At 42.7% G+C, this 13,372-nt stretch overlaps 1 protein-coding gene across 1 annotated transcript; it reads left to right on the forward strand.

The window, feature by feature from the left end:
- Positions 1–684: 684 nt before the first annotated feature.
- On the forward strand, positions 685–12,389 carry LOC112556028 (maltase A2-like). The gene is made up of 14 exons (XM_025224640.1): positions 685–1,013; positions 4,134–4,362; positions 6,109–6,536; positions 7,194–7,495; positions 8,067–8,249; positions 8,363–8,523; positions 8,856–8,981; positions 9,225–9,344; positions 9,591–9,709; positions 10,050–10,245; positions 10,379–10,662; positions 10,766–10,775; positions 10,946–11,100; positions 11,257–12,389. The coding sequence occupies exons 3-14, from the start codon at positions 6,184–6,186 to the stop codon at positions 11,465–11,467; spliced, it is 2,220 nt and encodes a 739-aa protein (XP_025080425.1). The 5' UTR covers positions 685–1,013; positions 4,134–4,362; positions 6,109–6,183; the 3' UTR covers positions 11,468–12,389.
- The last annotated feature ends 983 nt before the right edge of the window (positions 12,390–13,372 follow it).

Raw genomic sequence — 13,372 nt, forward strand, 5'->3', positions numbered from 1 at the left:
CCAACCAACCAACCAAACAAACAAACAAACAAACACACAAACAGAAAAAAGACATCCAGGTGATAGAAATCACTTTTCAGATATCTAAGGCTGACAATATCAAAATGCAGTGAAGATTGGCTGTCGTGGGTTCAGATCTCGTCTTGGGCACGCTGTTTTTTTCTTTCTCTGGATCTCATGCAGAGAACATACAATCAATGACATTGTACGAAACAAGATGGCCACACTCGATGGACACCAGGAACCTCAACTTGCAACAGTCAAGCGACGTAAACCATCATGCGATCATGCGACTCGGCACAACACCGTGTCAAAGACTATCCTTCAAGGCACCCGGGAGGATGGCCGAAGCCGCGGTGGTCAGAGGAAGAACTCACTTACGAACATCAAAGACTGGACTGGTCGTCCTGTACAGGACCTGCTGACTATCTTACAATAGGCAAGAGTGGCGCAACCTGTCTACCCATGTGACCCCTCAACCACAGGTAACGTCAACAGGTGGAGCACACCTACAAGAGAGACAACCTTACACCGCACAACATTATGGACAGAGTTTGAGCCCCTGAACTGAGTCACTGCCAAGCTTCTTTTTTATACTCCCACATAACGAAAACAGGATTTGACCACGAACACACACACATCCTCCCTTGTGCACTCACTCACACATCCACACACACCCTCCTCCTGTACACACACACAGCCACACACACACCCTCCTCCCCTGTACACACACACACTCGTGCTCACACACACACATACACACCTGTACGCTGAGCAGTCTGCTTGACATTCTTTGCCGCCATGTAAAAACTGTCAAACATTCTAGATTCTAGTAGGTCGGAGGTCGAGAGCCAACAAACACAATTTAACTCTGTGATCTTGTCAGTGGAGAGGCGGGTACCTGTGGCGGTGCACCTGTCTGTTCAGTGTTTGTCACTGCGCCGTGTGCCGGGGACAAGGTAGCAGTGGATTTCTCCACAAACAACACCATTGAACCGGAGAGAGTTTCTTGGGTGAGTTTGTACTTTTCTGTTTTACCTTCTCTTGTATATTTCTTCACAAAATAGCTCACCCACAAGATTTTAAAGATGTTGGAATTTTCTGTTTAGAATACGGGTGTTTTTGATGACCAGAGTTAGCTGCGATCTGTTCCAAGTAGCCGGAAATAGAAAGCTGATTACTTAATTATAAGAGGGAGAATAGAGATAATCTATACTCATATGAAAAAGCCGTAGAAATCACGTAAACTCGCCGTACAATATCCCGTAATTTCCCGTCATTTCCACTGTTCATTCTCCTTCCATTACACACCCACCCCACACTCACACATCGCACTCTCAGTTCTGTGAGACACACTCTAACTCTCTCTCAAACAACACACACACACTTACACCAGTGACTACCACCGATTGCGTGAAACAAATTCATGGAAGACAAAAACTGAGAAACTCTTCAGGTTCTCGGGTTTTTATCGGTTCTTCATGCGCACCCGCAACTCTTCAGTAGGTCGGGTAGTGTTTGTAGACCTTCACCTCCCCTCTACACACACACACTACCCTCCTCAACAACTTATGATAATGCGAGCTCTGTGGCCACAGTCCTGCTCAAAGGGTTTATGCATTTTCAACCTGTCGAATAAAAAAACAAACTATTCGTCATTCACACCTCTGTGCATTCCTCCCTCCGCTCCTCTTACACTGCATGTGGTTGAAGTGTCAGGGCGACACGACTGTTCCTTCAACACACGGCAAACTTTTGTCATCCTCAGCCTTTATCGCTTTTCCTTCCCTCTTCTCCCCTCCTTCCTTCCACAGCGGGAGGAATGGGGACTGGTTAGAGTGGGTTGGTATAGAGGGAGCAGGAAAGGGGATTTCTCGAACGTTGAATGAGGGCATCCGAGCTGAGAGCATCGTGAATGATAATCGCGATGTACTGTCATACTCCTCGCCAGCACAGAGATCTGTAGACATGTTCCTCGACACGAAAGTAGTTCACACACCGACACACGCACACCTAGCGTGTACACTCAAACTGCGTGTTTATCTACATGTCCCTCAGACAGCATGTTTGTCTACTTGCCTTCTTTTCTCTCTCTCTGTCTATTTGTAAGTCTTTACAACACGTTTAAGCCCTCGGTGACAGGATATAGCTGTTGACAAACCTGACAGTCGCTCGACTTTAAAAAAAAATCAGTCCAATAGCTAAGAACTAAATATCCTATTGATGATTGTATTATCTGACCCTAAACTCCAAGCATAGACTACTCCCAGTGAGAAAAGGTCAAGAGCATGGATGAGGGCAGGAGAATTTCCAGCGGGAATGGATGGATATCACTAAAAATAAATCAGACAGTTTAAATAAGTTCGCTGTACAAGTGTCCTTGTATCAGTTTTAGTTTTCTAAGTAATTCGACAGCAGGTAAAGAACATCAGAAATATCTGCCAACAGAGAGAAAACATAAAGCATCTCACCTGCCAGTTGTTGAACGAGAAAACAACTTTATCAGACTGTTGACAACTCAGTGAACGTAGTGTTGCGGCGTGTGAAAGACCCTTTAGAAAGTACATGCTTATCTCGGGTGTACTATAGATGTGCACACACATAATGGTGTGACGTCACTGCTCCTGAGGACACGCGCAAAGCTCAACTCACCTGGAGCGTGTGTCAGGTGTAGCTAGTCGTGAGAAACTCCACAGCCACTGCCATCCCTACATCTGGGGCTTGTGGTCCATTGTGATCGACACTTTGTGGATGTCAGTAAGTCTTTCAGGACACCATCTTGGCTTGTATGTACAGTCATTCTTTTTCGTCTTTTGACTCACGCGAGACGATGATTTGCAATGAAACAATTACCAGAAAAAAATCCTCTCAAGTCGGGGCTCTGTTAAATTCTAAGTAAAAAAATTTTTCACATCCGTTGTCTATAGGCAGGTAACTGGCTTTTCTGTCTATTTTTACTCTTTATTCATTTTCTGAGGCGAGCCGTACGGTTGTTTTCTTCTTCCCATCAATAAAAGTGCCTGAAGGTGTCAAGTGGTGGACAATCCATCCATCAGATGCTTGTCTTCTGATAATTGTTCTTGAGGAAAGTCATATCTGCTCAGCGTTTTGTCAGTGTCTTTGCGTTTTCGTTCTCTTTCACCACTTCGTGTCACCTTCTTGAGAGACTTTTTACTTAATAATAATGATGATAATAATAATGTTAATTATAACATTAAAGTTCATAGTTTATGTACAGCGCCATATCGTAGTCCTGTGGACAATCTCACAGCACTTTACCAATTATGATAATGACAGACAGACAGACAGACAGACAAAGTGGTAGAGAAGTGCGCAGGTGTTCGGATTCCTATGTATCAAGGTTCTTTTAAGGTCAGAATTATACCCAGACATTAAATCAAATTCTTTCATTTCATCCAGGGGAGCATGATGTGAATTAATCGACTGTTGAGTGTGGTGAATTTGATCGCTCCACTTCCTACTTAAAACTGTCTCCCCCCATTCTTCAGACGTCACTGAGTTGACCTTGCTACCTTACTACGCCTTCTTTTGTAGTTTGTAGAACTTTACTGTCCGGAAATATTGGTATACTATTATACTATTTTAATGTTATGGCTGCTGGAGCAAGCACAGACCACGAACCCAGCAACTTGCTGGATGGTGCGTTCCGCGGACACTACATTGTCACAGCGACGCCGACACGCAGCCCAACATCACACACACTCACATTGTGCTGTGCACCAACACCAGGACGAACAGCAAAGTTTACTCAGCTGAGGGTCCGATATATCTTGTCCTCAACCTCATCCGTGTCGATGACTTCCACTGACTTTGCGACCTTTGTTTTGTATTTTTTTTTTTTGTTAGCAGTTTTGTAATCAAAAGAAATATGAAGTGTACTTGCCAAAGGAGTTGGTATTCTGATGATGATCATGATGATGATCTTGGTGGAGGTGATTGATGATGATGATGATGATGGGGAGGAGGAGGAGGAGGAGGAGGAGGACAACGATAACAATGATGATGAAAGAAATGTTTTTCTCAGTACCCTAATAGAGACAGTGATCAGCAGAATGTTTTCAAGAGCACGTACAACACCAATGACGACGATTACTTTTGTCTTTTGCCCTCAGACCAAGCCCCAGAGGAAAAGTCACACCATCCAATTTGCATCACATTTTCCACAGTCACGGCAGCACGGAGCGGAACATTGACCTGGGACGTCAGAACGAGCTGAGGTCACCGCGTGCGGAACGAGAGCGACACTTTGCGGCACGCGGCTGTCTGGGTGGCAGGACAACGTCTTCTCTAGCGAGGTCCACGCCTGCAATCAGCTTCGCCGCCAACACTCAACTATAAAAGGTTGGTTTTATTTTATTTTCTTCGTGGATTCAGAGAGTTGCTCACATTTAAGGTATAATCGAATCGTAAGGGTCATGAAATACTCGAAACATGCGGTGTCAATGTAAAGCCTCGACAAATATCTACGAAGGTTTGAGCAAGTTTGGCAAAACCACAATCATATTGAAACTTTGCAAGACTTTGTCAAACCTTCGTCCTTATTTCGGGTTCAAGAAATACTCTGAGTACACTTTTGGTTTGCACTGGAAGTTAGGCTTCGATAACTGCATTGTCAATGAAAGACTTTTTTGCTAGTTGGCTGATGATACTTCTCTCTCACTCAACCGCCATATACCTTCCTCCTCCACACACACAAAGAAGGCAATGAAGACTTCATAAAACAGCAATAAAATGGCAGAAGAACTTTACCGAGCAATCTCACGAGCCTGTAGAGATTCAGTCTGTAGATGTCTGTTGGTGTGGAGAGTTAAACCTGCGTACTTGACACTTCGGGTATTGAGGTCGAGGGGAAGGTGTAAGAGGTTTGATCGTCCTGTGGTATCTGGCTAGAGGACTGATAGCCTAGTGCTCACGTAGCAGATGCAGTCAGATATGTATACCCCTCTATACCCAGATATGTAGTCATGGTTTTATTTAAATAATCACTGAGTACTTTCTAGAGAAAGGGTTAAAGGTGAGAGTAGTTATTTATTCCATAGAATAAAATCCACAGCACTTTTAGGTACACGACACTGGGTTGTGGATGACCCCGACCTCTAACCTTTCAAGATCTCAAAGTCAAATTTATGTCAGAAACGAAGGAATGAGAATTTAATTGTTCCGAGAAGAATATTTTTCAGTCTTCCCTCTTACTTTCTATGAAAACGTTCCTGCTCTGTGCTCACAATCAAAGTCAACCACCTTTCTCTCATTTGCATTCAAATTACTTGTCGGGTCACGTGTCTTGTGACGTATGGAACTTAATTTTCACATGTGTGCGTCTGCATGAAGACTACATGTGAACCATTGACCCGTGTAACCTGCAGATATGATCCGCAGGCTACCATTCAGTTGTTTTTCTTTTTTTTTTCTTGAGGCTTAAGTTTTTCGGTTTTTCACTCGGTCACACTGATTACAAAAAATATAAGTTCACTGATCACCCTGTTTCATTATAATGTTGTTACTAATGCGAAGATTTACAGGTCACGTATATACATGTAGAAGGGGACCCGTGGGTTAAAAACGGATGTCGTGCATCTCCTAACTCCAGAGATAAAGAGAAAAAGAATTACATTCATTAGACAATTAACATGCTTATGGTCCCTCAAGGCACTAACAAGAAGAAGCTCACAGCCAACAAACAGCTTTGTTTCTTTTAAATGCATGAATAATGACAACATCATGGCGAGTCAGTCCGCCACCAATCCGCTGAGACGTAGACGAGATACGAACCAACAACCCACGATTCTCACAGCACTGGTGACCAGCACTGACATTTAACTACTGAATAGACAACTGTACAACGAACACAACTGTACAACGAGACAACCGAGTGTACACAGGCTTGTGTATGTGATAAGCAGCATCTGCTGACCATTGTTTATAAAAATGTCATTAGAATGTTCGTCTCACAATTTTACTGATGGTTAATAAATAAGTATTCAACATGTAGTTTATTATTTTGAATGACTTGAGTACTTGTGGATTATTTCCCCAGCTGGCATTATTTTACTTGATTGTGTATATGTTTGTTTATTTACCTTATAGCTTGTCAGAGGGATTACAACTCACTCACTCCACAGTCTTCAGTAGCAGCAGTGTGCTGGGTGCCACACGAAGACCATGGACGACAAATCTGGAGTAGTCCTCATGTCTATAGTCAACAAACAGAACCATGCCACGAAGGATGGTAGTCCATCGGCGTACACCTTCGACAACCAAGGATTTCAACTCCCAGAAGACTCGGTTCCAGAGGTCAAAATTATAAACGACAACGAGGCGACAACGAGCACAAGCTCCAACGAAACTGCAGTCGCCGCGCCTGACGACAACATCAATCACACCTACTCCGAGGTGAAGGATGTCGATGAAGAAACGACAGCAGCAACAAATCTGACGAATGGTCCGGTGGACTCAGGAGAGAAAGGCCCCGGATTACCGAACTACAGGCGGAAGGAGTCTTCTGTAGGCTTCAGGTATGCAGTCTGTCTCTACAGGTCTCCCAACAGTCCAGCTTCCGGTCAGTTTAAGTTATTGCCAAGAACAAGACACCAATCTCTAGTCTACATTGTCTCTTGACAGGAGAGAGAAATGCAAACAACAGACACTTTTGCAATAAAAAAAAAAGCTTTAGATGTGTCTTACAATATTGTCTAATGTAATGTTAGATACACTAGAAGATAATCACTTTTTATGCCTGCCATTTTAAGCATTGCATTCTACAGAAACATTTTTCACATTGTAGAAAATGTTTTCCTTTTTTTTGGGAAAAAAATGACTGTGGTCATGGAGACCACATTTTTCTTGGGGAGGCGATTTCAGCTATTTAACAAGGGTGGTTCTCATCTTTCGTATCTTGCTTTCTCCGTCCTCCCCCTCCCCTGTCAAGTACCCCTTCAACAATAGATTCAAGTGGGAGAAACGGTCATCGAATCCACTATTGACTTCAGCCTTAGACACCTTTCTTCTCAAAAAAATTAATCAAATTAATGAAAACGCTATTGAAAATCGGCAAAAGAAATTTTGTTTTTAAAGTCTGTATCTTGATGTGTCGGAACCTGGACATGGTAAGAGGTAGGTTTTATTTAGGTTTGTTTTGTAACCTAATGAATGGTCACCATGGCGCCGTGCAGACTTCCGGCAGCGGAGCGGAAGGCGAGCACGGCGAGCCACTCAGCGCCGTTCCGGGGGATGGGGAAGGAGGAGCTGCTGAGGCACTCGGCCAAACCCTTCTGGCGCCGCCTCCGCTACGTGTGCATGTCCATCGTGCTGGTCGGGTGGCTGGCCTTGATCATCACCGTGGTGGCGCTGGTGCTGGTGTACCCGTCCTGCCGCAAACCCGTGGACCAGCAGTGGTGGCAGAAGGCGGTGGTGTACAGAATTTACGTCCGTAGCTTCCAGGACAGCAACGGCGACGGCATCGGCGACCTGAAGGGTAAGGATGCCATCCGGCGATCTTGACCTTTCACACTTGCCGCTGGAGTTCTTTCCCTTCTTTGGACATTGATGGACACTCACCCAGACACTCACAAGTACCAAATAAACATTGAAAACTTCTTAATATTAATGTTTGTTATTAACTTTATTTTTCCTTAAGGAAAATTGTGTAGTCTCTAAAAATTAAAGAAATGAAATTTCATACGTATAATAAAAATATTTATAGCTGTATAATTTTTATTTTAATGTATAATTAGTAGAAATAAGAGACAGTGAGTAGTAGTAATATAAAAGATAAATAAGAAAAGAAGTGATAGAAGTGTGTAAGGTCTTGTAATACAAGAAGAGGTAGTGGATTAAAAAGGAACAAAAGTAACAGAATACTGACTAAAATAAAGAGTAGATTCAGCATGAGAATAAATAATATATTACACAAAAGTAGTTCTATGGAAAGAAGATGGGAGGTAAGGTCTCAGAAAATGTGGTGAAAATGGAAGGAAGGACGAAAGAGTTTCAGTGGACTTGAGGGACAAACACTTGGCTACTGATGTCAGTCTCCATCATTGCAGGAGTCAATTATCGGTTAGACTACTTGAAAGAACTCGGAGTCAACACCATCAGTCTGTCTCCCATCTACGAGACCTCGCCCCAGTCTGAGAGCGACATGGACATCGTCAACCACACAAGCATCCACAAGGAACTGGGAACTCTGGATGACTTCATCTCCCTCGTCAACAATTCCAACGAGAGAGGTAAGGAGGCTACGTTGTCAGGCCATTGTTTTCAGCTCTTTAACAGAAGAAGTGATAGATATCCTTGTATTTCAAGATTTCAAGACTGTTTCATTGCGAGTCTTACCTTGCAGGTATAAAGGTGATCCTGGACTTCATCCCTAACCTGACGAGCAAGAACCACACGTGGTTTAGGGACTCTGCCAGCAGCGCCGACACCAGCAACCTCAAGAGGAACTACTACGTGTGGGTGGAGGGCCACAACAATAGTGCTCACATGGCCCCCAACAACTGGGTGAGCGGCAGTCACCCCGAGTATCCTTCCTTAACATTGACATGAGAATAAAGACACGAATAAGAATTGGGACAGGAGTGAGAATTATGATTTAGTGGGAATAAGGACAAGAGTTGGAATCATGGTGTGATGATTCGAGATGGGAATAAGGACTAGGGTGGGTGTTCGGTACTAGCAGTTACATTTTTTCTACTTTATCATTGTGTTCCTGTAGTGTACTTACCCTTGGGTTAAGGTGCCGGATTTATTCCTCTCGTGCAGCAATTTCTTTCTTTTTTTCTGTCGACATACGGACAGAGGTAGTAAAGTACATTTTTATTTTGTCATCACAGATATCTGTTTACGACGGATCCGCCTGGTCTTTCGATGCTTCCCGCAGCATGTTTTATCTGCACAACTTTCTGACTACCCAGCCGGAACTGAACCTGAGGAGTTCAGGGGTCAAGAAAGAGCTTACAGTAAGGACCGACAAAGACCAAACAAAGTGAAGTCCAGCGAGAGTGAAAGTACATGTAGACCCATTGAGACATTGGTGGAGGATATGGAAGGGATAGAAAAAACTTATCTTATCTTTTAAACGACCAGACAACCAAATATATATTCAATGTTCTTCTCTTTGAAGTTCAGATTTGACCTAGAAAATATACATTGTACAACTTGTCTGTAAACATAAACTACCGATGACTACCTGAATTTTGCAGGACGTGATGCAGTTCTGGTTAGACCTTGGGGTGGACGGCTTCTTCATCCGCAATTCCGGGTACCTCTTTCAAGACTACGACCTGCGCGACGAGTCATTGCTGCCTAATAAAACAGATGATGTAGGGGTCGTATTTTTGTTTTCATCATCATCATCACCATCATCCCCCTCCTCCTCCTCTTCCTCCTCCTCCTCCTCCTCATCATCATCATCATTAATTGGTTAATCATTTCTAATATTTATTCTGATACCACCACAACTATTTCTTCTTCCTCAACGACATCGACAACAAACTATGTATAATCGTTTTTGCTGTTCTTGTAGCAATTACTCAAATAATGAAACCGTGTTTCTTCCGTTCACACAGAAGGCATACAGTTCCTATGATCACGCATACACATACGGACTGAGCGAAATCCACGACATGTTTGCAAGATGGCGGGCTTTTCTGGACGACTACGGTAATACTTCGAGACACGATTACATGTAGGTACTGTTTTTTCTTCTTTTTGGAAAATATAAACCGTGACGGGATATTGTAATGAGTATAGCTTAATGGCATAGATGTACAATCTTGCAATAACCCTGATAAATGATGTACGGATTAAAATACCGTCACTTCTGCCCATTTAAAAAAGTTAAATCCTGGCTAAATCCTCTACTAGAAATAAGATGTATGAAGGGTTAAGTCCAGAAAAAAGAGGAAAATGATATACAGAATCTCGTAATAAAATTACAGAAAAAACTGGCAATGAGAGATTTTTCCTGCCGTATTCATCCGGAGATGAGCCATGAACTTCAATTTGTTTTTCCTTCTGTCCTCCAGTGTGTTGCTAGCAGACAGGGTGGGTAGCTCGAAGGAGGTGTTGGAGTACTATGGCCGCTTCAACAGAGACGGCGTTAACCTTCCATTGAATAACTTCTGCCTGGACCTGGACGAGTACAGTGGGGGACACGGGGTGGCCCAGGTGGTCCGTCAGTGGATCAAATCCATGCCTGCAGGAAGATGGGCCAACTGGCTGGTAAGAGAGATTTGGAGTTTGTGTGGAGCATCTGTGTAGGGGAACTTTTCATGGCTGACAGGTTGTAGGGGCGTTGTCTTTGAAAACCTTATTTATTTATTTCAGTAATTATATATTTTTTTGTTTTTTTGAGGGAGGAATAGACACGTCCCCGCGTTTGATTGACAGGATGGGGGAAGCAATGGCCCGCCCCTTCCTGACCTTAGCGATGCTGATGCCGGGGACACCCGTTGTTTACTACGGGGACGAAATAGGGATGAGGGGACACAACAGCTCCCAGAAGGACGAGGGACAAAGGAACCTGCCCATGCGGACTCCCATGCAGTGGGATGCTACTGAAAACGCGGCTTCTGCTCCTGCTCAACAGGGAGCCCGTGGATGCCCATCAACCCCACGTCCACCACAGTCAATGTGGAGGTAACTGCTTTTGGTCAGACAGAACAACTCGTCGATTATCTCCCATGTGTGGGGCAGCGCTTATTGTTATTACAATCTTGTCACAATATGTCGGCTTCAACAGCTGTCCTGCCGTCAGTATAAAATAAAAAAATGAGTTAAGTTACAAGAAGTTGTATTATTTTTAGAAAAGTTTAAAAATGTAATATTGGTTATAAGATTTCTGGTTGGTTTGTATCAGTTTTACTGTTTTGGTCCACCATTCAGTTTAGGGTGAATAAAGGAAGATTTTCGATGTTTACAGGCGCAGAAGTCCGAGGACGATAGTCTGTACAACTTGTTTACCAATCTGACCGCATTGCGCGCTGACAATCCAGCCTTCCATTACGGAGACTACAACGAGGCTGTTGTAGATGATCAAGTCTTCTCGTTCGTCCGAGACTACGACGGAGTCAAAGGGTAAGTGACGTCACACTAGGACAGAATATTTAAAAAAAAGAGAAATCTGAGTTTCCTGTAAAACATCAAGCAAAAAAAAAAAATGAATAAATAAAAAAATAAAAATAACAATCGAAAACAAGAGATTCTGATATTTGCTTTCTTTCCATTGGCCAGATTTTTGGTAGCCCTAAACTTCGTCAACCAAACAGTGACCAAAAGTTTCTGCGGCGCATACTCGACCATTGCCAGCCAGGGAGAAGTTGTCCTAGTGACCAGCAGTGACGTCATTTACAAGAAAGGCAACTCTGTTTCGTGTTCCGGGGTGCAGCTGGGGCCCTATCAGGGATTGGTGATGTCGTGGAACTACGCTGCAAAGGAACTGTAGGACTGAGCGAGCATGAATGAGTCTGGGAGAGAGAGAGAAGGAAAGAAAGACAGAGAGGACACAGGGTTAATGCTATTTGTATGTTTTGTACATGATGAGGTATCTCAGAAATAGGAAAGTATACTGAAAACAAGGAATACCCGAGCATAAATGTCATGTTCTGACTGAAGTGTGTGATAAGTTATGGATTCTCCTTTTAATTTGTTTTAAGCTGAACCTTTTTATGCCTGAGACTTTCTGGTTTTGTTGACCTAACTGTATTAAATGTGCTTATAATGGCTTCTAGTACTTTTGTGACACCAAAAAGCAGTTTTTCTTGCCTCACCAAGCTGTTTTCTTTGTAAAGAAAATAATGCCTTCTACTCTTTTTGCATACACTCTTCTTTGTTTGACCAGCCCCTGAGGTGCAAGTCAATTAACAGCTCAGTCATTTATTCTGTAGAAAATGGATTTTGTATACTGTCAGCTGATGACAATTATTTTCTATTTGACTCTCGTATTTTACAATGTACTACAATATGAAGCATATGCGGAACATAAACTAATTATTCGGTGCACAATTCCTCTAAGAAAAAAAAAATTAAAGGAATTCTAATGTCACATGTCTAAATATTATTCCTCCTCCTAGGTGGTATTGCTGTTGTTGAAATCCTTCAGTTTATCTCTGTCTCTATCATGCTACTCTTATTTGACAACCTTTCTTACTATTTCGTGTATTGTTAAAATAAAATGGAAATCTTGTAAACTGGGAAGAACGATAGGGGAGTAAACTCTTATCCCACCTCTGTTACAATAATTATTGGTTAGTAGGTATTAATGCAACTGGTTAACAAATACTAACCCAGTTTATATAAACACAAATGTTAGAAACCGATTTTATTAAGATACTTGTCTTTTATGATAATAAACTGAAAATATACTATCAATGGAATTACTGAGTCCCACTTTGGCATGCCACATGGTTCGTCTTTCATATTTATTCTGTTGAAAAATTAAAAAAAGACAGTCGCAAAATATGGGTAAATATAATATACCAACAGACTGAGTGCTAATTATAGCATCTCGTCATTGTTTGCGCCATTTTGTTTACCCACCCACTTAGAAACTGTTTTTGTAGCTTTGATAAAAAGAAAACATGATATTTTGTTTGTTTTTTTTTATTGACCTCAAAAGACTCCAAGATTGAGACTGCTTAAACAGTTTGAGTGTACAAACGGTCGGCCAGTCGGGTACCTGATGGAATATTTCACCGCCACGTACACTGCTGGCCATGGCGCCAGGTCTGCGCTCCTGTCATAAGGCTATTCAGACCGGAGCCACACAGCTTTTCACGGAATCGATCCACTTTATGAATGAATGAGTGAATGAGCGCGCGGACAATGTGTCACGTGACCAGTGCTGGGCTTACTACGGCAGTGGCGTGACTGGCTACAGGCACCGATCGAATGTCAGGCGCGATTTCAATACGTGCGCTTCCAGGGACCTGAAGGCTTGTGCGCAAAAAATAGTTCCCGTTGTCTGCTCATCAAACCTCGGTCGTTGTCCTGATGACAATGATTGGAGGCAGCGAAATTCAGCTTTGGAAAAAGGAACATGGAAAAAGATAAGTCAGAGACAATGTATTTACAATTTATTTGTGAAGAAATTTGACAGAAACTTTAAAAGAAAAGGAAGAGAAAGGGAGAGATAATAGGTTTGGAGAGGAGCTTTTAACTGAGGAAAAGCTGCAGTGAATGAAAAGAGGTGCAACATGGTTACCGTAAGATAAAACGGTATACCCCGAGACGAGATATAAATTCAGAACATCAGATTTTGATACTGTACTGATGCACTGAGCTGCTGTACCAATAGACTGCCCAGGACTACGAATACGAATAATACAGAAAAGAAGGACATCAGCAACAA

Source organism: Pomacea canaliculata, linkage group LG2 (genome assembly GCF_003073045.1).
Source record: "Pomacea canaliculata isolate SZHN2017 linkage group LG2, ASM307304v1, whole genome shotgun sequence".
Classification (NCBI taxonomy): domain Eukaryota; kingdom Metazoa; phylum Mollusca; class Gastropoda; order Architaenioglossa; family Ampullariidae; genus Pomacea; species Pomacea canaliculata.

Coding starts and splice junctions, on each gene's coding strand:
- LOC112556028 (XM_025224640.1), top strand. CDS start 6,184: ATGGACGACAAATCTGGAGTAGTCCTCATGTCTATAGTCAACAAACAG. Junction 8,524..8,855: donor ACATGGCCCCCAACAACTGG/GTGAGCGGCAGT, acceptor TTGTCATCACAG/ATATCTGTTTACGACGGATC. Junction 9,345..9,590: donor TGCCTAATAAAACAGATGAT/GTAGGGGTCGTA, acceptor CCGTTCACACAG/AAGGCATACAGTTCCTATGA.